Source organism: Myodes glareolus, chromosome 9 (assembly GCF_982192425.1).
Source record: "Myodes glareolus chromosome 9, mMyoGla1.1, whole genome shotgun sequence".
Lineage (NCBI taxonomy): Eukaryota > Metazoa > Chordata > Mammalia > Rodentia > Cricetidae > Myodes > Myodes glareolus.
In genome coordinates this window covers 95,602,987-95,622,155 of record NC_142034.1, presented here as the reverse complement: position 1 = coordinate 95,622,155, position 19,169 = coordinate 95,602,987, and the positions used below count along the sequence as shown (strand labels likewise).

The 19,169-nt window shown below is 48.9% G+C and overlaps 1 protein-coding gene and 2 long non-coding RNA genes across 4 annotated transcripts; 2 read left to right on the top strand and 1 right to left on the bottom strand.

Moving 5' to 3' along the window:
• Positions 1 to 297: 297 nt before the first annotated feature.
• Positions 298 to 1,631, top strand: LOC125401591 (uncharacterized). The gene is made up of 2 exons (XR_007232397.3): positions 298 to 855; positions 1,213 to 1,631. It is a non-coding gene; the product is annotated as an uncharacterized LOC125401591 (long non-coding RNA).
• A 3,047-nt stretch (positions 1,632 to 4,678) lies between these two features.
• On the bottom strand, positions 4,679 to 8,052 carry LOC125401589 (serine protease 30-like). 2 transcript variants are annotated; one of them, XM_085694700.2, is made up of 7 exons: positions 8,034 to 8,052; positions 7,727 to 7,796; positions 6,801 to 6,827; positions 6,522 to 6,687; positions 6,161 to 6,432; positions 5,622 to 5,782; positions 4,679 to 5,467 (listed from the first exon to the last, which is right to left on the bottom strand). In XM_085694700.2, the coding sequence occupies exons 2-7, from the start codon at positions 7,776 to 7,778 to the stop codon at positions 5,213 to 5,215; spliced, it is 933 nt and encodes a 310-aa protein (XP_085550826.2). In that variant the 5' UTR covers positions 7,779 to 7,796; positions 8,034 to 8,052; the 3' UTR covers positions 4,679 to 5,212. The 2 variants fall into 2 exon arrangements, with proteins under 2 accessions (XP_085550826.2, XP_085550825.2); XM_085694699.2 differs by lacking the exon at positions 8,034 to 8,052 and adding an exon at positions 7,957 to 7,975.
• A 3,500-nt stretch (positions 8,053 to 11,552) lies between these two features.
• LOC125401588 (uncharacterized) lies at positions 11,553 to 17,276 on the top strand. The gene is made up of 3 exons (XR_007232396.3): positions 11,553 to 11,880; positions 12,016 to 12,129; positions 16,687 to 17,276. It is a non-coding gene; the product is annotated as an uncharacterized LOC125401588 (long non-coding RNA).
• The last annotated feature ends 1,893 nt before the right edge of the window (positions 17,277 to 19,169 follow it).

Genomic DNA, 19,169 nt, shown 5'->3' with positions numbered 1-19,169 from the left:
TGCAAGCATAACACGTTGTTCACAAGAAATTCCGGATCTGGGGGTTCACAGCTCCCAACAATCATGTGTCTCTGGTGGCTGGGATGGGAACAAGAAGGCCCGACTCCAGAGCCATGTTTCCCATCCTTGTTGAGGACGATTTCTGCTCTGTTGACGCCTCCTACTTCCTCCAAAGCCTGCGAAGGGACTTTCCTACAGTATTGTGCTCAGAGCGCCTGGCTTTGACCGCTGCCTGACCTTCCCGGTTGAGTGTAAACGTACCTATTAAGTATGTTAGTCAGCCCCAGTGCAGGTGGACTTCGAGCATAAGTTGACCTTCATACTGTGATCTGTCCTCATGCCAAGATTAAAGTTCTGGTGCATTTCTTGCCTTCTGCAATAGCCACAACCACCAGCACAAACCACCAGGCAGACAACAGAGGAGTTTGTCTTCCTGGAAGAGTTGACCCAGGCTGTCTACGAGCCACCGTGTTCTCGAACATCAGCCCTCAACAGCCTCCTTTCAATGCTATTGTTGGCCTTTTGTGATTTTTGTCTCTCTTTGAGCGAAAGAACCTAGAACTGAGCCAGTAACAGTGAGTGGTAAGAAGGAGGAAGGAGGCTGAGACAGTAGTGAGGAAAACTGTGCCTGCTGCAGGGTCTGGAAATCCGTGCAAGACTGCTCCTGGGGAGCCGGTGCCTGCTGCAGGGTCTGGGAATCCATGCAAGACTGCTGCTGGGAAGCCCGTGCTGCTGCAGGGTTTTGGAATCCATGCAAGACTGATGGGGAGCTGGTGTTGCTGCAAAGTCTGGGAATCCATACAAGAAATTGTCCTATGATCTGATTTGTTATTTTTTGAATGAGGGGATCGATGGGTAGGTGGCTAAGTGGATGTGTATGTAGGTAGATAGATGGATAGGTGGATGGACAAACAAATGATAGTAAGATGAATGAACAGATTGATAAATAGATGGATGCATAGACATATAGGTTAATAGGTGAGTGGGGGATGGATGGATGGATGGATGGATGGATGGATGGATGGATGGACAGATGGACATGACAGTGAGCAGACAGACAGCTGGATGATGGGTAGATGGAAGGATGGATGGAAGAACAGACCAGCATTCAGCAAGTACCACAGCGCACACATGATGGTACATACTTTCACAATTGTTACTCATTTAATCGTCATAAACACCCTGCTGGGGAGGTTAATTCTTATTTTACAGATGAGGATTCGAAGGCCAAGAGAGCATGATACTGAAATCCAAATCCTTCCCTTCTATCGCCTCCTGTGTGGGTACCAGCCTAGCCCCAAACCATGAAGGAAATGGACCTTGTGAAGCCTTCCATACCCCTTGTGCCAGTGGCCTCAGCACCTCCATCCTGGAAACCTGGAGCCAGCCACACGGTGCCACTGGCACAGCCCATGTGTCCTTGAGAATCACTTCTCATCAACGCACTCCCAGTCCAGAGAGGAGGCCATGCTAGCCTCAGCCCTGGACTGCTGCTGGGGAAACTCCATTGTTCCCCACTTGGTTCCTGGTTCAGTCCCTCAGCTCAGCCAATCATTCCCCGACTTGACCTTTGAACAGAAATCAACTGTGGGTTTTTCGGAACATTTGAATAAATTGTAACCATTTCCTTATCCTTGGTCTGGCCTGACCCTGGAGGGTGCGTCTCCCTGTTGTCTCTGTGGCCATGAACTGCCTCCTCTTGCACAACACGGAACTGGGCAGTTCTGTTTCAACCTGTCCAAGAAGGAACCTGTCACTAGATCTGCATCTGAGGAAGGCCACCTAGATTATACAGACAGTGCAGCTAGCAGGGGTGCCGGAGAGGAGTCCCTGACGATGCTACAGTCACCTGGGTGCCACACAGCCCAACTCCCCTAGGGCACCCACCAATCCCCAGCTATTACATCCTTGACCTCCATCCTAACCCTGCACCTCCTTGCCCGCTACCATGAGCAGAAAGGCCATTTTCAAAATCCATTGGCAGTATCATCGTGGGAGGATATCCAGACTAACAGAAGACAAAGGAGACCATGTTTGCATGCAGTCTATACCAGTCTGCAGAACTGGGTTTTCCTATGCTGTTTCCGGCTCTTTCCTGTAACCCGTTGTTGGAGGGGGGTGGATTGGGATGACAATCAGCCCTGGAGGGTGGGGTGGGAATGAAGGTTGGTCTACAGAACGCATGCACATGGAGACACACTTAGCCTGGGTCGGAGGGGATCTTAGAAACAGGCTGTGTGGTCCTTTGAAGAGATAAGGCTGCAATCTAAGAAGGCTCTTGTTTGGAAACTTCCTGAGGGTTGACAGATACAGGGGTAGGTTTACCAGTATCTGGTATATGGAATGCAGAATTGAAACAGGGCTTAGTGGCACACCCCTGAAATCCCAGAGGTGAAAGTGGGGTAACCTGAAGTTCAAAGTCATCAGCAGTTACACAGTGAGCCAGGCCCAGTACGCGCTATATCCGATCCTGCTCAGAAAATACCCAACACACACACAAAAAAAATCTGGAAGGCAAATTGAGACCTTTTCTTTTGTTCTACTCCACACCGTCTTGCTGACTTCTGCAGGGTAATTATTCGGAGGCACAAGGTAGTTATCCAGAGGCACAAGGCAACAGGATTTATCAGCTCAGCACTTGAACATTAATAGGAAAGGAGAGGGCAGAGTGGGCTCTGAAAGACCGAGTCCATTCTGGAAGGGCAAATGGGTTAGGGCAGAGTGCAGAAAGGGACACCCAGGAAGGTCTGTGAGGGGTTCCATGGACCCAGACTCAGAGGCAACAGAACGATAGACACCTCTGCCCAGGCGTGACTGAGGTTGTCAACGGTGCCTGTCCTCTGAAAGGGCAGAGGGCCCAGGGCCGGAAGGTGTCTTGCTCACATGATCTCTCCCTCTAACCCGGGAAGTCAGCTGTGTGTGTGTGTCTATGTGTGTGTGTGTCTGTGTGTGTCTATGTGTGTGTGTGTGTCTATGTGTGTGTGTATCTGTGTGTGTGTCTATGTGTGTGTATCTGTGTGTGTCTCTGTGTGTGTCTGTGTGTCTATGTGTGTGTGTGTCTCTGTGTGTGTCTGTGTGTGTGTATGTGTATGTGTCTCTGTGTGTGTCTGTGTGTGTGTATGTGTATGTGTCTGTGTGTGTGTCTATGTGTGTGTGTATCTCTGTGTGTGTGTGTATGTGTCTGTGTGTGTGTGTTTATGTGTGTGTGTATCTGTGTGTGTCTCTGAGTGTGTCTGTGTGAGTTCAATGTACATAGGCACATAAGTGTGTGTGTGTGTATGTGTGTATGCGTGTGTGTGTAGGATGGAAGCCAACCTCAAGTGTTTTACTCCTGGGCTAGCAACCCTATGTTTTTTTGAGACAAGGTCTCTCACGGGCCTGGAGCTTACCCCTTAGGCCAGTCTGACTGGCCAGGGAGCCACAGAGGGCCTCATCTCCTCCTCCCCAGCACTCAAATTACTGTGCTCGCTGTTACACGTAGCATCTTCACATGGTCCTGGGGTTCAAGCTCGGGTCCTCATGCGTGTGCAGTGAACACTTTATCAACTAAGCCATGCCTCTGCCTCCTGCCCTTGGCTTTGGCCCCAGGCATTCCAGGCGATCACCTGGGGTGGGCAGTGTTTCAGGAAATAGAGGATTGGCCCTGGGGAGCATGGACGGTTTTCTCAAAGAAGTAAGCATCTCTCCATGGCCCTTGTAGCCCACCTGCCTCATCTTACACAGACAGTGGGAGTTTCTCAAACCTCCAAGGACAGAGTGGCGTTTTCACCTGTCTCTCGATTACCTTCCTGTCATGGATTTAGAGAGAGCAGTCTGTTCCTAGACAAGGGGTCTTGGAGGACATTTAAATGTGCTTGGGTCTGAAACGGGGTTGGGGCAACCCTATTCCCAGCTTCTCAGTGAGCTCAAAAAGCACATAACAACTTACCAGTACATTGCCCACGGCCAGATGTGTTTGAAAAACACAATGTAAATGATTTGCTAGAGAAACTGAGGGAAAGCTATTTCTTTTTTTTAATATTTATTTATTATGTATACAACATTATGCCTCCAAGTATGCCTGCATTCCAGAATAGGGCTCCAGATCCTATTACAGACGGTTGTGAGCCACCATGTGGTTGCTGGGAATTGAACTCAGGACCACTGGAAGAGCAGCCAGTGCTCTTAACCTCTGAGCCACCTCTCCAGCCCTGAGAAAGCAGTTCCATCTGCCGCACACCCTGCACCTTGTGATCAGACCCAGCGGACGGAAAGCTGCTCTGTCAAAGGATTTCTTCAAAATATTTGCCTTATTTTGTGGGCTGGAGAGACGGCACCGTGGCTAAGAACACAGGCTGTCCCTCCAAAGAACCCAGGTTCAATTCCTGGCAACCACATGACAGCTCACGACTGTCTATAACCCTAGTCTGTAACTCTAGTTTCAAGAGATCTGAAAGGAGCCAAGAGGTGGTGGCACATGCCCTTAATGCCAGCACTCGGGAGGCAGAAGTAGGTGGATCTCTGAGTTAAAGCCCAGTCTGGTCTATAGAACCAGTCCAGGTCTATAGAGTCTGGTCCAGGACAGCCAAGACTACACAGAGAAATCCTGTCTCCAAAGATGTGAGAGAGAAAGAGAGAGAGAGATCTGAGTGGGTACTGCACATACAGACAAAACACCCATCCACATAAAATAAACACGCCTTTTTAACAATGATTTATTTTATGTGTTTGTGTGCCCCCATGTGTATGTCCTCAGGCCAGAAGCAGGACCTCCTGCAGTTGTAAGCCCCATGATGTGGGTCCTGGGAACCAACAAGGTGCGGTGGTGCATGCCAGCATGGGGTCCCTTTGGGGCAGATGCACAGGTTCCAATCTGCACTTGTTTGATGGAGATTCTATCCCAGCTGGCTAACTGTGTGACCTTGGGAAGTTCACGGCCCTCTCTGGGCTTTCCTACTCTGGCTGCAGCACTGTGTATCGCTGAAGGAGTTAGCACATGGAGAGCTGAATCAAGACCAGGCCTGTGGTAACGTGTGAGTGGCTGCCTGTGTTTGATAGGATGTGTCCCTGTGTTCCAGACTACTGTGTCCTTAAAACTCAGGTCCCTTCAGCCTCCAACACCTCCCAGGCTGTCGCCTGTAAACCCACCATTTCTGAGTGTCTTCTCTAAGCTTCCAAGTCTCCCATCCCACGGGGGAGCCGGGAGAGGATCCTGGACACTAGAGCTCATAGTTCACAGAGCCGCTGGCAAGGCTATGGCCAGCAACATTAGCATCAGTAGTGGATGTGCCCCAGAGGCTCCGGAGTGGCCCCCGCAGGCTTCAGAATGGTTCTCTGCCAAGGTTCTCTGAATCCAGTCTACATAAAATGGGACCCGTGTGTAGACGCCGGGTCTGAGCGGCCTAGCACAGCCAATTCCCCAGCTGGTGATTCCCACTTGGATCCAGGAACTGTTGATGACACAGACCAGTGGTCCCCCAGAGTCACCCTGAGGAAAAAGGAGGACAGTCCGGTCAAAAAAAAAAAATTTAAAAACACCCTCTGCCGAGGCCTCAGGGACTGGGTGAGTCCCCTGGTCCTCCTCAGCGTCCCGAGGGTGTGGGGCAGGGATATGAACTATGTGGAGGCAGGACTGCTGGCACCTGGCAGGCGTCTTTCTGGCCCTCTGCGAAGCCCGCACAGAGCATGTCTGACTGGATGAAGCGCTTCCCTGACTGGCTGCTCTCCGGGATGTGGTACATCTCCTCGCACTCCTCCGAGTCCAAGAGAGGCACAGCTAACTCCTGGAGGACACTCGCCAGGTCTGGACAAGAGAGAGTCCTGGCCTGAGTATGCCCTGACCTGCTGAAACCCCTCCCACCATGCAGGCAACACGAACCTCCGACCATTTCTTTGTTCTCTACTCCCTCTCCAAGTCCCAAAACCAGGAAACAGAGTCAGGGAGCAGAGTTCAAGGGCAGTCTGCCCCTGCTATGCCAGCTTCCATAATCTCATGGTTGCTGGGCCTCAGCTTACCCATTTCTGCAGAAGGCAGAACCCTGCATACTGGGTGGGGTTCCCCAAATCTGCCTTGAGTGGGCACCTTGGTCAAGGCAAACCACACAATTTGGCAGTGCATCCCCTCCCAGCCAAGCCTTCCCATAGACAGGAGTAGGGACTGGGTGTGGACTCATTTCCTCACCTCTTTCTTGGGTAGAGCCCCAGCCCGTTACCCAACAGACAGTCCCAGGGGTCAGAGGAGCTTGGGCTTCTGGGAGGCAGACGGGAGTGAACTGAGAGGGTTTCAGAAGCGTGCCCAGCTGCAGCAAGGCAATATCTCCACTAGACGTGTCTTCCCAGAGGTAGCTGGGGTGCACAAAGATGCTCCTCACAGTCACTAGGGTTGTGTGGGACTCCAGAAGGGAGAGTGTCAGTCCACCAACCTTCACCTGGTAGAAGCTAGGGTCCTTAGACCTAGAAAGAGACAGGCCCAGTCTGTTGAGGCCTCTGCCAGAGATGAAGAAGGTAACAAGAATGGCGGCCATTTTGCACCCTTCACTTACCTGCTGAAGCAGTGGGCAGCCGTGAGCACCCATCCCGGGTGGATGAGGGAGCCCCCACATATGTGGCCCTCTCCAGCTATCCACAGGCTGACCTGCCACGGCCACCGTCCTTCCTGAGCATCTTGGCCACCCACGATTTTCCCAGCATCTCTGGAATGGCCACACACTGCAGAAGAACCTTCTCAGAAAGCCAGCCCCACCCAGGACCCACCATCTCCAACATCTCCCTCCACCCCCTGCCCTGGTCTCTTCCCTGGGACGCTCAGTGCCGGTCATTACCTGAAGGCAACTCATCCCCATGGCCTCCTAGAAAACAAGAGAAAGTTTCTCAGTGGACTGGTCCATGAAGACACTCATAACTGGCCACAACACTGAGAACAAGCGACTCGGTTTCAGTGGGACACCCATATCTACGTCAACACCTCCCAAGCTCCAGAACGGGACAAAAGAGAAGGCAGGAGGGATACAAGCTGCAGGATGGGGAAGAGGCTGGGGAAAGCTATCCTCTGGACATAACACGGCTGTTGCCTTCATATTGCTACCCCTAGCAGCTGTGGTAATGCACAGACGACCTGTCCAGGCAGACAACACTCGGTGGTGTATGGGGAGTGGCTCCCAAGGCCCACCTCTAGCTGAGCAGTTATTGGCTGATAGGTGAGGGAAAGCAATTTTTCTTTGTGGGGTGTGACCACTGATGGGTTGCCCATGGACACGAGGATGGCCCCATGCCCGTGGACACATGGACAGCAGTATCTGGACTCAGTGAGTTACAGCAGCAGAAGAGGGGAGGAAGGAAGAGACGATGGAGGAAGTTGGAAGAATTACTTGCTAGGGGCCTAGGGGAATGAAGCGAGGTGGGTAGGAGACAGATATGATCAAAACAAATTGTATGCACGTGAAATTCTCATCAAATTTTTAAAAGAGAAAACCGAAGGGGTCTAGGGTTAGCATTCCATCCACAAAGTTATCACCCCCGTGAGACATGGTTCAGGGACATCGCCCCCTCAGGAGCAGCCACCCACTTTCCTCTGTGGTTCTACCTCCTCCTGCCTCCCTCAGAGGGTCAGTGGACACGTGGGGTTTGGCCTCCTCTCAGCCCTCTTCTGGTCGTCTAGGGAGAGCAGCTGAAGATCCCAAGGAAGCAGGATGGTGGGGGTCATCATGGAGGAAGGGCTGAGGGTGACTGCAGGAAGAACATCCCTCACCTGGCAGCAACTGCAGCAGCAGAAGAAAAATGCACCTTGCCCAGGACTCCATGGCTCCTCTCCGGTCCACCTGCAGTGGGGTCAGAGTCCTTGACTCAGTCTAGGGGAGGGCTGTATTTCAGAGTTTAGAGGCAATCAAATTGTAACCTAACTACTTGCCAAGATCTGCCCATTCATGCTCCCGCCCTGCAGTCCCAGGGATGTGATCTGGTGAAGGTCAAGGAACTCACGAGCCACCAGGAATCAGAGGCGACAGGAGCCGTGTGTCAGTCCACCTGTGAGGCTATCATACGGAAGTCTCACCTACCCTTCAGGAAGGAGAGGGGACCCCCATGGCCCCTCCCCAGACTCACAGAGATGAGCCAAGAACAGGTAGCTCTGGATCCCCCTCTCACTACTGTGGCTCACAGTCCTTTCTTGGCCAACCCTATTTAAGAAGTAGGAGCCCATGGGAGGCCTGGTTGCTCATTATGGAAACAAATGTAGCCAAGGTTTGCCCTCCAGACCAGGAAGTATCAGCTCAGAAATACTCAGAGTTTTCCAGGAAGTTATTTCCTGCGTTGCTATGGGTACTTCATATCTCCGACTCCCACTCTAGGGGCAAGAGGGGCGCTCAGGTCAGACTCCAGCCTTGCTGAGGATGCTGTCCTGCCCGTGGTACCTCGCAAGGCCTCAAGCCAGGATTCCAATGAACCCTCAGTGGGATTTGACTAGTACCCGGATCCTGAATTTCCACTTCTGAAGTGTCTTTGCTCTGACCGCCCTCATGAGGCACTGGCCTCTGACCCCTGATGGCCAGGGTCTCCCGGCCTCCCATTTGCAGTTTTCTCAAACTTCCAGGGCAAACTTGGCCCTGCCCCACTTCAGATGCAGAGACAGGAGCCTAGTACCTCAAACACATGTGTTTTCCTTCGGATTCATCAGCTTCTCAGACCTCAGGATTCTGCTCTGTGAGGCCCTTCTGCACCTCTAATGTCACCGGGTCCGAGCACTCTCTACTCTCTTAGCTGTTGTTTACCTCACGAAACAGTGCAAATCTTTTTGCCTTTTTGGGTATCTACTTAGCTTTAGCCAAGCTGATTTTCTTTGCCGAAAATTCTCATTGTTCATGCAGCACCGGGTTTCTGTGACCTTGTGACCCCTGCTAGTCACACCTGGGTCTGAAGCAGGGATGGGTCCCTACTTTGTTACATTTGTTGGGAAGTTCTCACCTCCGCCCTTAGACTCTCATCTGTGAAATGAGTGCTTCCCCTTAGAAGCCCAAGATGGGAGCCTCATTTTGTGCCTCGTGATCAAATAACATATGAAGCAAGGAGTTCCTAATGATACTACAAAAATAGACCTGATTTGTCTTGCTTGTACCATGTTAGGGAAATAACTCATCGAGGCTAGTCAAATAATAAAGTTGTCTCCTTTGGGAAGAATTCTGTCAGGTGAATGAGATGCGTTAACATGTTGCAATCTAATGAATTCCTCGATCAAGGCAACAGACTTCAGCAACTGCTCTCATCACCTCACGGGTTAGCCACACTCCATCTCTGGCACAAAATGCCAGAGCGAATCAGCTCACAGAGGGGACGAGTTCCTGCAAGAGGCACGGAGATCTTTGTGTTCACAGGTGAGCGGTAAGGGGAGCTGGAATATTAAACTCCCAGACTGGTTCTTTCCAGGGAAGGATTGCAGACTCCGTTATCCACCCAGAAGGCTGGGCGTGGAGGAGCTCTCTATTCTGGTGTCTTCTGTTCTACCTGTGTGGTCAGACACTTTTCCCCCAGACTCTTGGCATAAATTTGTTTTTCTGAGTCAATCTGTAGAACCTATCTTTATGGGCTTTACAAAGAAGTGAGTTTTTGTTTGCTTGCTTGCTTTTTTGAGACAGGGTCTTACTACATACTAGCTTACTATGTAGACCAGGCTGGCCTCGAGCTCACAGAGATCTCCCTGCTTCTGCCTGGGAGTATGCCACCATGTGCAGTTTACAAAGAGTTTCAATGTTGTGCTAACCCCACTGGCCAAGACTAAGACACTACCACAATTTTGAGCCAAATTTAGAGCTAGCTTTATTAAATACTGGCCAGGAAGATGGACATTGGCCAAGTCTATACCCAGGACTCCTAGAGAATGGCCATGAATTATGTTAGTCAGGTGCCCAGAAAAGCAAAACCCACAAGGCTCCGGCTACATACTTCCTGCCTTGGTCCAATCAGGAGCAAGTATACATCCTGATGTACTTCCTGCCTACGTACCTGCCATCGACATGTGGCCAAGCACACTCTGTGCAGTTGGGGCAACCAACCTTGTTTATAGAAATGACATGTGGTTTATTATCTTTCATGAAGAGCCTCCAGCATTCCAGGAAGTTATATATCCTTGGGCAAGTGGGGCTTACAGTTCAGAGGCATCTTTGTTTTGTAGGTGTTCTAAGCACAATGACCTAAGCCTCAAACACAGCCTTAGCCCTCACGGTAGCAATGTCTGAGCTGTATTTAGCTTACTTTGTTCCTCAGGGAGATTCATGTATGTTTTGTCATAGTCGAGGAATTGAATTAATTGTCACCAGAAAAGTTCTCACCAAACTGTTCTGTGCTTAAAAATGTCTAAAATAAACCGGGCAGTGGTGGCACACACCCTTAATTCCAGCATTTGGGGCACAGAGGCAGGTGGATTTCTCTTAGTTCGAGGCCAACCGAAGTCTACAGAGCAAGTTCCAGGACAGTCAGGGCTATAGAAAAAAAAAAATCCCTGTCAAAAAAAAAACAAAACAAAAACCACTAAACCCACTTAGGGTCAGACTCTCAAAGTGTAGCCGATGCCAGCTATTGAGCAGTGCTGGACTGAACTGACTTCTCGCCTCTGTGAACCGTCTCTATAGGTCTGTAAAGGTCACAGAGGACTCCCCTCAAGTTCAGGACTTCAGCAAACCGGCTCTATTGTACTCAGCCTGTGCAGACAGGGCATCCTGGTTAGAAGGGTGTGTGAGCTTCTCCCAGTGGATCAGCATTAGCTATGCAAACACGAGGACCTCAGCTCACTCTCACACAACTAATCACAGGGTGCCCTACTGGGAGATGGAGACCGGAGGCTTCGGAGCCATGAAAGTCTGCAAACCTGGCCTCAAGCAAGCCCAGGCAAGAACCAACCCAAAAAGGTGACCTCTGAGCTTAACACGAGTGCCATGGTGATACGCATGTGCCTACACTCCTCACAACACACACACACACACACGAGCCAGGCGTGGCCACACTTGCCTATAAATTTGGCATGGGGGGCATGCAGGTAAGAGGATCTTTAGGGCTTGCTGCCAGCCTAGCTCTAGGTTTAGTGAGAGATCCTTTTTAACCTATGTGCACATGTGCCCTCTCCCTCTCAAAAAAGAAGAAGATTGTGGATGGACCTTTTCATTCTGTTCATCCATTTTACAGATAAAAACGACAAACAAAATTTCAAAAATCCAGAGTAAGGGACTGGTGGATGTAGTTCACTCTGGAGAGTGTTTGTCCAGCCATAAGGATGTTGTTTGTCAACCATAAGGATGAGGGTCCGGATTCTACCCCACATGAACTAGTCATGGTGGTGCAAGTTTGTAATCTCAGCATCTGAACGGAACAGACAGGAAGACCAGGAGTTCAATGCCATTTGTTACACAGAGAATCCGAGGCCCGCCTAAATAATAAATAAAGTGTGACTTAAAAAAAACAACAAAACAAAAATCCTCAGAGTGGAAACACCCAGCCTCTGAGTCATCCAGTCAAGAGGAGATGTGAGGTAAGGCACAAGAAATGGCCAGGTGTTCGTTTCGAAACTGAAGCGAGATATAGTGAGGTCAGCGTTACCACGGTGCCAGCTCCCACTGTTTGCAAGTGGAGACTTTTGTCCCAGGGAGGGGGGACGGTAGCCCCTGTTCCTTTCCAGCACTCAACAGCCCATGAGCTCACACTTTTCCTGCCTCCCCAGGAACCCTAACTCACAGCTGCCTCACCCAATTCCTCAGACTCCAAGTTATGTTCTTTTAACTTCAACAGTTTGTGGGCACCAACCGATAAAGTAACCAGTCCCACCAGAGGGCCGGAGGGACACCGGAGCAGGTCTAGCCATGAATGAGTTGAACAAGAGAAAACTGCAATGGCATCCAGCCAAAAGCTATGAACATACAGGTCAGCTGGGACTGGGGTGTTATTTTGAATAAAGAGAGGGGCAGACTTTTATTAATTGGGGGGAGGGACTCTTATAATTTCCTGCTGGCCAAAACGCAGTGGCAAAAGATGTTTTCCTTCTCGTGTGAGGCACAGGTCAGTTGGAAGAATGGCGAATGCGTCGGAGAAACTGTTGCGTTCCTCTTGTTGCTGAGGCCGTGGTACTGCACAAACACCCTGGCCCTGCGGTTCATCTGGGCCTGGTGACAGGTGAGAGACAGCTGAAGGATTACACACCAGGGCGGGGTAGAAGACACATGCTAGCCCCGACCTGTAGTCGCGTGTCAGAGCCTTGAACAAAGCATTCCTCCAGTGATCCACACATCCACGTACATTTAGGCTGGGAAGGGAAAGACACAACGTAGAGGTAGCGATGTCACCATCAGACCTCTGAAAAACAAACTGAAGTCTCTGCTGTCAGGAAAAAGTGATTCGGGTGGATGAGAAGTAGCCAAAGCCACGGTCACCGGAAGCCGTCGGCACGGTGGAGAGGTAGCGATGTGCTTCCTGGACGTACGACTTGCTTGAGACAGGGACTCACGTAATCTAAGCTGGCCCCAAACTTGCTGTGTAGCTAAGGCTGGCCTTGAACTTTAGCCCTCTCTCCCCACACCCTGGGTCTAGGGGTAATAGGCGTGCATGGACACACCTGGCTTGGAATGAGAAGGGTTTTTAAGGTTGATGGAGGGTAAACGAAGCTAATAGGTTTTTGGTTAATTTTTACCTTGGTAACGAACACCTGAGTTGATGTGTTTCTGGAGGGCCTTTTACAGGGTGGGTTTTTATTTTTTTTTAATTGCAGGCAGAAAGAGACCAGATACTGACCAAGATAGTGAAGCTGAGCTAAAGGAAGAATAGCTCTGTGGGCTGAGCATGAAGTGTACTCACAGGCTTACGTTTCACCAGCTGTGTGTGTGTGTGTGTGTGTGTGTGTGTGTCTGTATGTGTTGTGTCTTGTGTGTCTGTATGTGTGTGTGTTTGTGTCTGTGTGTGTGTCTATATGTGTGTCTGTCTGTCTGTGTGTCTGTGTGTGTGTCTGTATATGTGTGTGTATCTGTGTGTATCTGTGTGTGTGTGTCTGTGTCTGTATATGTGTCTCTGTATGTGTGCCTGTGTGTCTCTGTGTCTGTCTGTCTGTGTCTCTGTGTGTGTGCCTGTGTTTGTCTGTGTGTCTCTGTGTGTATCTGTGTCTGTATGTCGGTGTGTGTCTGTGCCTGTATATGTGTGTCTGCTTGTGTGTCTGTCTCTGTGTGTATCTGTGTGTCTGTGTCTCTGTATCTGTGTATCTCTGTATGTGTGCCTGTGTGTCTGTGTGTCTGTGTATCTCTGTGTGTGTCTGTCTGTGTCTCTGTGTGTGTGTGTCTGTATGTGTGTATGTATCTGTGTCTGTACACGTGTGTCTCTGTCTGTGTGTGTCTGTGTGTTTGTTCCCGAGCACACATACGCCACAGTGGACACTAAAAGACAGAGAACATCAAGTGTCAGTTGAGCCTCGTGGGTCCCAGGGATCTGACTCAGGTTAGCAGACTTGTCGACAGATGCCTGGTGATTCTCCCCAGTCCAGCTGTAGACTCTTGGGTGGTGGGGCTTAGATGGAGGGAGTAGGTCACTAGGGGTGGGTCCTTGGAGTGAGCTGTCCTTGGCACCTTCCTACCATGCTCTCTCAGCTTCCAAGATGAGTCTCGGTTACACGTTCCTGCCACCATGAACTGTGCCGTGAAACTACAAGCCAAAATAAGTCCTCGTCCCTTTCAGTGTTTCTGTCTCAGTAGACTGTCATGGCAACAAGAAAGGTAACTGGTGCAGAAGGGTCCCCAGTTCCCACAGGGAACCCAGAACTGGGGCTCTGGACCCGTCAGCCCCTGGGACACTTTTCAGAACCTGGGCAAAGTAGGGAGGTCTCAGCAGAAAATGAGTTTCAGATATCACGTGAGAGAAAGTGAGGTTTGTTGTGGTAAAAGTAAAACGCCACAGGTCCCGAGTGGCAACAGCAGGCAGTGGGCATGAGACCACAGCAGGCCACAAAGGCGGCCAGTCCCAGGCAGGGAGCTGCACGGCAGGTGAGAGACAGAGATGTGCCATGCAGAGAAAGTAGGTATTTATTTAGTGGGTTATGGGTGGGGATTGGAAGGAGAGAAGGGGGAAGAGCAGAGAGAGGCAGAGAGAGAGAGAAACAGAGAGAGGGGGAAGGGGAGAAGAGGGCAAAAAGGAGTGAGGCAGAAGCTGCCTCTTCTGGGAGAGAGACTAAAAGAAAAGATTCAGGCTGGAAGCAGAAGGAAGATCTGCTTGCCTCAGCAGGACTAGGGAGGGAGTGGGTATGGCTTGTCTCTTAAAGGACAGGACAGACCATTACATTCCCATCTCTTTTTTATAATTAAAAAGGAGGGGGCTGGAGAGATGGCTCAGAGGTTAAGAACACTGGCTGCTCTTCCAGAGGTCCTGAGTTCAATTCCCAGCAACCACATGGTGGCTCACAACCATCTGTAATGAGATCTGGTTTTCTCTTCTGTCGTGCAGGCATGCGTACGGACAGAACACTGTATACATAATAAATAAAATTTTAAAAAATAAATAAATAAATAAATAAAAAGGAGGGAAGTTAGGCACAACAGGTTAAAGGAATTGGGGTGGCAGATTCTCAAGACTGTTTCCTGCTTATTTGTGGGTGTCATCTTGGCGGGGGGGGGTCTTGAGAAAGCTGGGTGCTGACCACATCCTGGCATAGCTGGTCTGTTTTCTCCTGTCCGGTGTTTGTGGTATGGAAATATCTGGTGTCTCTTACACTTGTTTAAGTATTGGCAGAACAGAGGACAAAGTTAAGTTCAGAAAAAATAAATAAATAAATAAAAGACCAGGGAATTGAGAGGGGTATATCTGACCTGTTTAAGGTGGATCCTTCAATTCGGCTCCCTGGAACTCACAAGAATTTTTTGGGTTTGTGAAAATATAAGTTTTAAACAGTAGCATATTTATATCAGAATGAAAGTATTTTTAAGACTATGAAAGGCAGCATGAGAGAGAAATTTGATAAATTATATTTGTCCTTACACCTTTATAACTTGCCAGTACATACCTTAGTAACTTGTATTTGTATTTTGCTGAACTTTGTTTGGTGAGGTTGTCCTATTAAACTGATAATACCTCTCAACTGTCAAACTGCATCAGAGATCTTTGAGAAGATTAAAATTTTACTTGAATTATTGATTAAAAAACAACAGAGAACTTACTTGGTTGGCACCTAGAGCTACTTCTCAGGGCCCTCCATGGTTGCTGAGAGTCATATTCTTCTTTTGCTGTTTAGCACAGGGCCTGCCAGGCTCCAGAAGATCCTCTGGGCTAAGAAATCTGTAGGAAGAGAGGCCTACCTTGACCTGAGCAGTTAGGCTGTCAATTCCAGCAATTCTGTCCACTGTCTGGAGATCTTCAATTTAGATGAAAGGCAGTTTTTCCCAGTGGTCAGCGCTTGGCAGTTGAAGCAAATTGTGGTTGAATGTTGTTCTGTGCCCGTTTGTCTTCTGTCTTCTTTGGAGGAAACAGAGTGTTGCTGCTTTGCGCCAACCTGTCTCTTTTTTGTTATGAAAGTTGTGTTTTTTTATAATTAAGCATTTAAATGCTGTATTCCCCAGATCTCTGAGCAGCTGAGGGCTGTTTACTGGGTATAGATAAATTATAACTACAGTGTAGAATCTGCCTGGAGAACAGGGTCCATGCTTGACTATACTGGCTCTCAACAGATAAGATTTAGACTCATAAAAAGACAGAAAGAAGAAAAAACTGCTTGCAATAGAAGGTTAACGGCAGAACTAACAATAGTAGAGAACAACTTAATATATTTTAAATCAGGGTTGGATTAAATATACCGTATTTTTGTAAGAGTCTTAAAAATTACATACTAATTTAAAACATGAAACTTATTGCTTTACTAGTCTGGAATGAGATATAATGGACAGACAATTATAACATTTAACAGTAAACATGTGTATTTAAGCCACATGTATGCACACACACAGAGTGAACAGGAAATGGTCCAAGAGGATGCTTTGGTGGGCTCTACCAAAGGCATGCCACTGCACAAAACACATATGAACAGAGTCAGCACCGGGGGACCAGGCAGGGAAAACCTCAGTAAAGATGGCTGGATTTGGTCAACTGACCTGGCCTTCATTTAAGATGGCAGAGAAGTCACCTGACCTGCCCATCAGTTAAGATGTTTGTAAGGTCACCTGACCTCAGTCAAAATGGCAGTGGTCACATGTTGCATGGAAAAGTCACGGTTTTGAGCCATGGGAGTTTCAAACATAATAACAAGAGAAACCTAGAAGCATGATCTGCCCTGTTGCTGAGCTGCACCACAAGCCGCAGCAGGAAGGCTAGAATTGAAAACAGCTGCCTCACGGATGTGACTAATCTCATCGGTCGGGCAGATACAATGCAGAGCTGTTTGTTAAGTTGGGAGCGTAGCCCCCAGCCCCCAGGCCTGAGAGTTGTATTGGTCCGGACTCCAAATCCCAGCATGCCAGGTTATCTCTCTGTGTTGAAGAAGCCAGCACAGGGTTTGAGTGGGAGAACGACACCATTTGACTTGCTGCTGCTGTTTGCCCCTTTTTCTTTGCTGAGCAGAATTCCAGGTGACGATTGGGTCACTCAGTGGTTAAAAGACATTTGGGTTGTTCCTAATTTTTGTTGGTTATAAATAAACTTGCCCTAAATATTGGCTTATAACTGTTTTGTGTGCATCTGCTTTCTTTTCTCATGGCTGAATCGTAGAGCAGGATTCCTGCATGCACGGGAAACCTTACAGGAAGTGAGAAGACCCAAGGAGCCGTTGGCTGTCACCGGATTCTACTTCTGTGTCTCTGTGACTATATAACTGCTGGCGAAGAGTCCAAGAATATAGAAATGTAGTTTCCAGAGATAGGAACGTAGAAATAAAGAAATATAAAGTTGGAAACCTGGGAGAATGAGAGCGGGCTGTCAGCAGCTTAAGGATTAACTATTAACAGTGGGTCACTCCGCTTTATAACCCATAGCTCTGTCTGCAAGGCTGAAGCGGCCCTCTGCAAACTGAGGGTCAGCTTTTAGATAACCCCTGACTACTCATGTCCAGCAACTGATGTGAGCTGAGTTAACTTTAAATGATGGGGTGTACCTGGCTTTTTGGTTGTGCATTTTCTCATACCCTTTCCTGCTAGGCAAAGCTGGCAGTATCAGGGGAGGGTAGAGCTTTGGTAACACCATCAGGAAGTGCCAGAGAGAAACAATGGACTAAATACAAACACTAGTTTAACTAAAAAATTTTGTTAATGGAAATTGTAAATAAATAAATAAATAAATAAATAAAGGCAATGTGTATCTGAGTTTACCTTGAGATCTTAAACATTCTTTTGTTCCTACCTAATGCTTGCTCCTCTCTATAGAAAGGGGAGGTCAGAAACAGCCCGTTGCCACAGCCATACAAGCCCATCTCTGGCTGTGCTCACAGCTACAGCTGAGAAGCTTTCTGTGCCCCATGGAGATTTTTTTCTTTTTCTAGAATAAAGTTTGCTTCTTGTTTAATAGACTTTGGTAATTCATCTCCCATCTTTGCGCGACCCCCCCACCCCACCCCACCCCACCATGTACCCAACTGTTGATATCAACTTAAAAGGGGAAGAATTTATTTTAGCTCATGATTTCAGAGTGTTTCAACCACGGTCATTTGACCTTATGTGTGGGCACGACATCATGGTGTTACGGACCTGACCCCTGGGGAAAGACTATAGACTCAACCTAACTATAATTAAAAGATTTATTGATTAGCTGATAGCAGGACAACAATCTCTGAGACAAACTTGAGGTTTTCACAAGAAGGGGGCAAGGGAAGGTTTGTTAAAGGCAAAACCCACAAGAAGACCTTGAGTATCTCACAAGGAGTTGTTCTGCTCGGCCAAGATTAGGCAGTCAAGGCAACCTCAAAATAGTCCTTGGCTATCGGCACAAGCAGGTTACAGAAGCCAGAAAGCAATTCATCACATAGTCATCAATAACAAGCAGATGATACAGTTGCACATCTCTGGGTGGAGGTCACTGAGTCAGGGTTACTAAGAACTTATTTTCCAGGGACTGAAGGCAGAGACAAATGGCCAGTGGGTACCAAGATGAATGCCTGGTATAAAATAGTGTTTCTTTGGCCATCACAGTGGCGGTGGATGTTGTGACAGGGCAGAGCAGTGAACCTCATCGATGACCACAAACAAAGAAGGTATGCGGGTCCTCCCTCCTCCTCACCTGCATTTCCATCTGGGCTCCAGTCCATGGGCAATGCTGCACACACTCGGGGTGTCTTTCCCCTTTAGTTAATCCTCTCCGTAAATGATCTCATCCAGAGGTGGGCTTTCCTGGCATCCTAGGTGACTCACAGTGCAGTCAAGCGGACAAGGAAGATCAGCCACCCATCAGCAGTGTGAGTCCCTGTCACTTCTGTCACCCCACATCCGATACACACTGAAGGAACAGTCGCAAGGATGGACTCTTACTTTTGCTAAGATGAGAATGTGCTAGGATGGGGCGGGCTTGGGAGGGAAAGGTAGGGTTTGGGTCAGATTGTGTTAGGATTGAGGAACTGATGAACAAACGTGGAGCGAATTGCCTTTGGGGTCACCTGCCCGTGGACACACATTCCCTTTGGAGTCATCTGCCTATGGACAGTATATGATACCCAAGTTAGTGACGCAGGATGGAAGCCCAAGGGCCAAGTGGACTCTGTCACTAGAGATTGGGAAGGAGAGGCGTGGCAAGTGCAGCTGACCCTGCCCTTTGGAGGGCAGTGCATGGGACGGTGACTGTGTCCTGGGGACTGTCTGTTTCGTGCTACGACTGTTGGCAGATGCTCACAGGACCAAGATATTCTTGGTCCCCTGGATAGATGGTCTATGAGCACAAGGGTCAAAAAGTGACTTGGGAAGGACAAGACATCCTTCCACCACCATGTGGAGTCCATACAGCCCAGCCGAGCAATGAATGGCAGTTCAGGGTACTTGAAGACACAACACTCCCCAAAGACAGCAGTGAGACTTTCCCATGGTCCTTGTGCACTGGGATGCCTGCACTGGGAAGAGATAAACAGTGAAGATAATTACAGCCAGATCACGGACTCTGCACTCGTATGTGAAAGCAGAGAGCCTTCATTCAATCTTAAGCCTGGACTCTGCTCTGTCCAACAGAGCAGTTGAGAGCAGAGAGTGCCAAGCCCAGGCAGGGTAGGGTTTTTG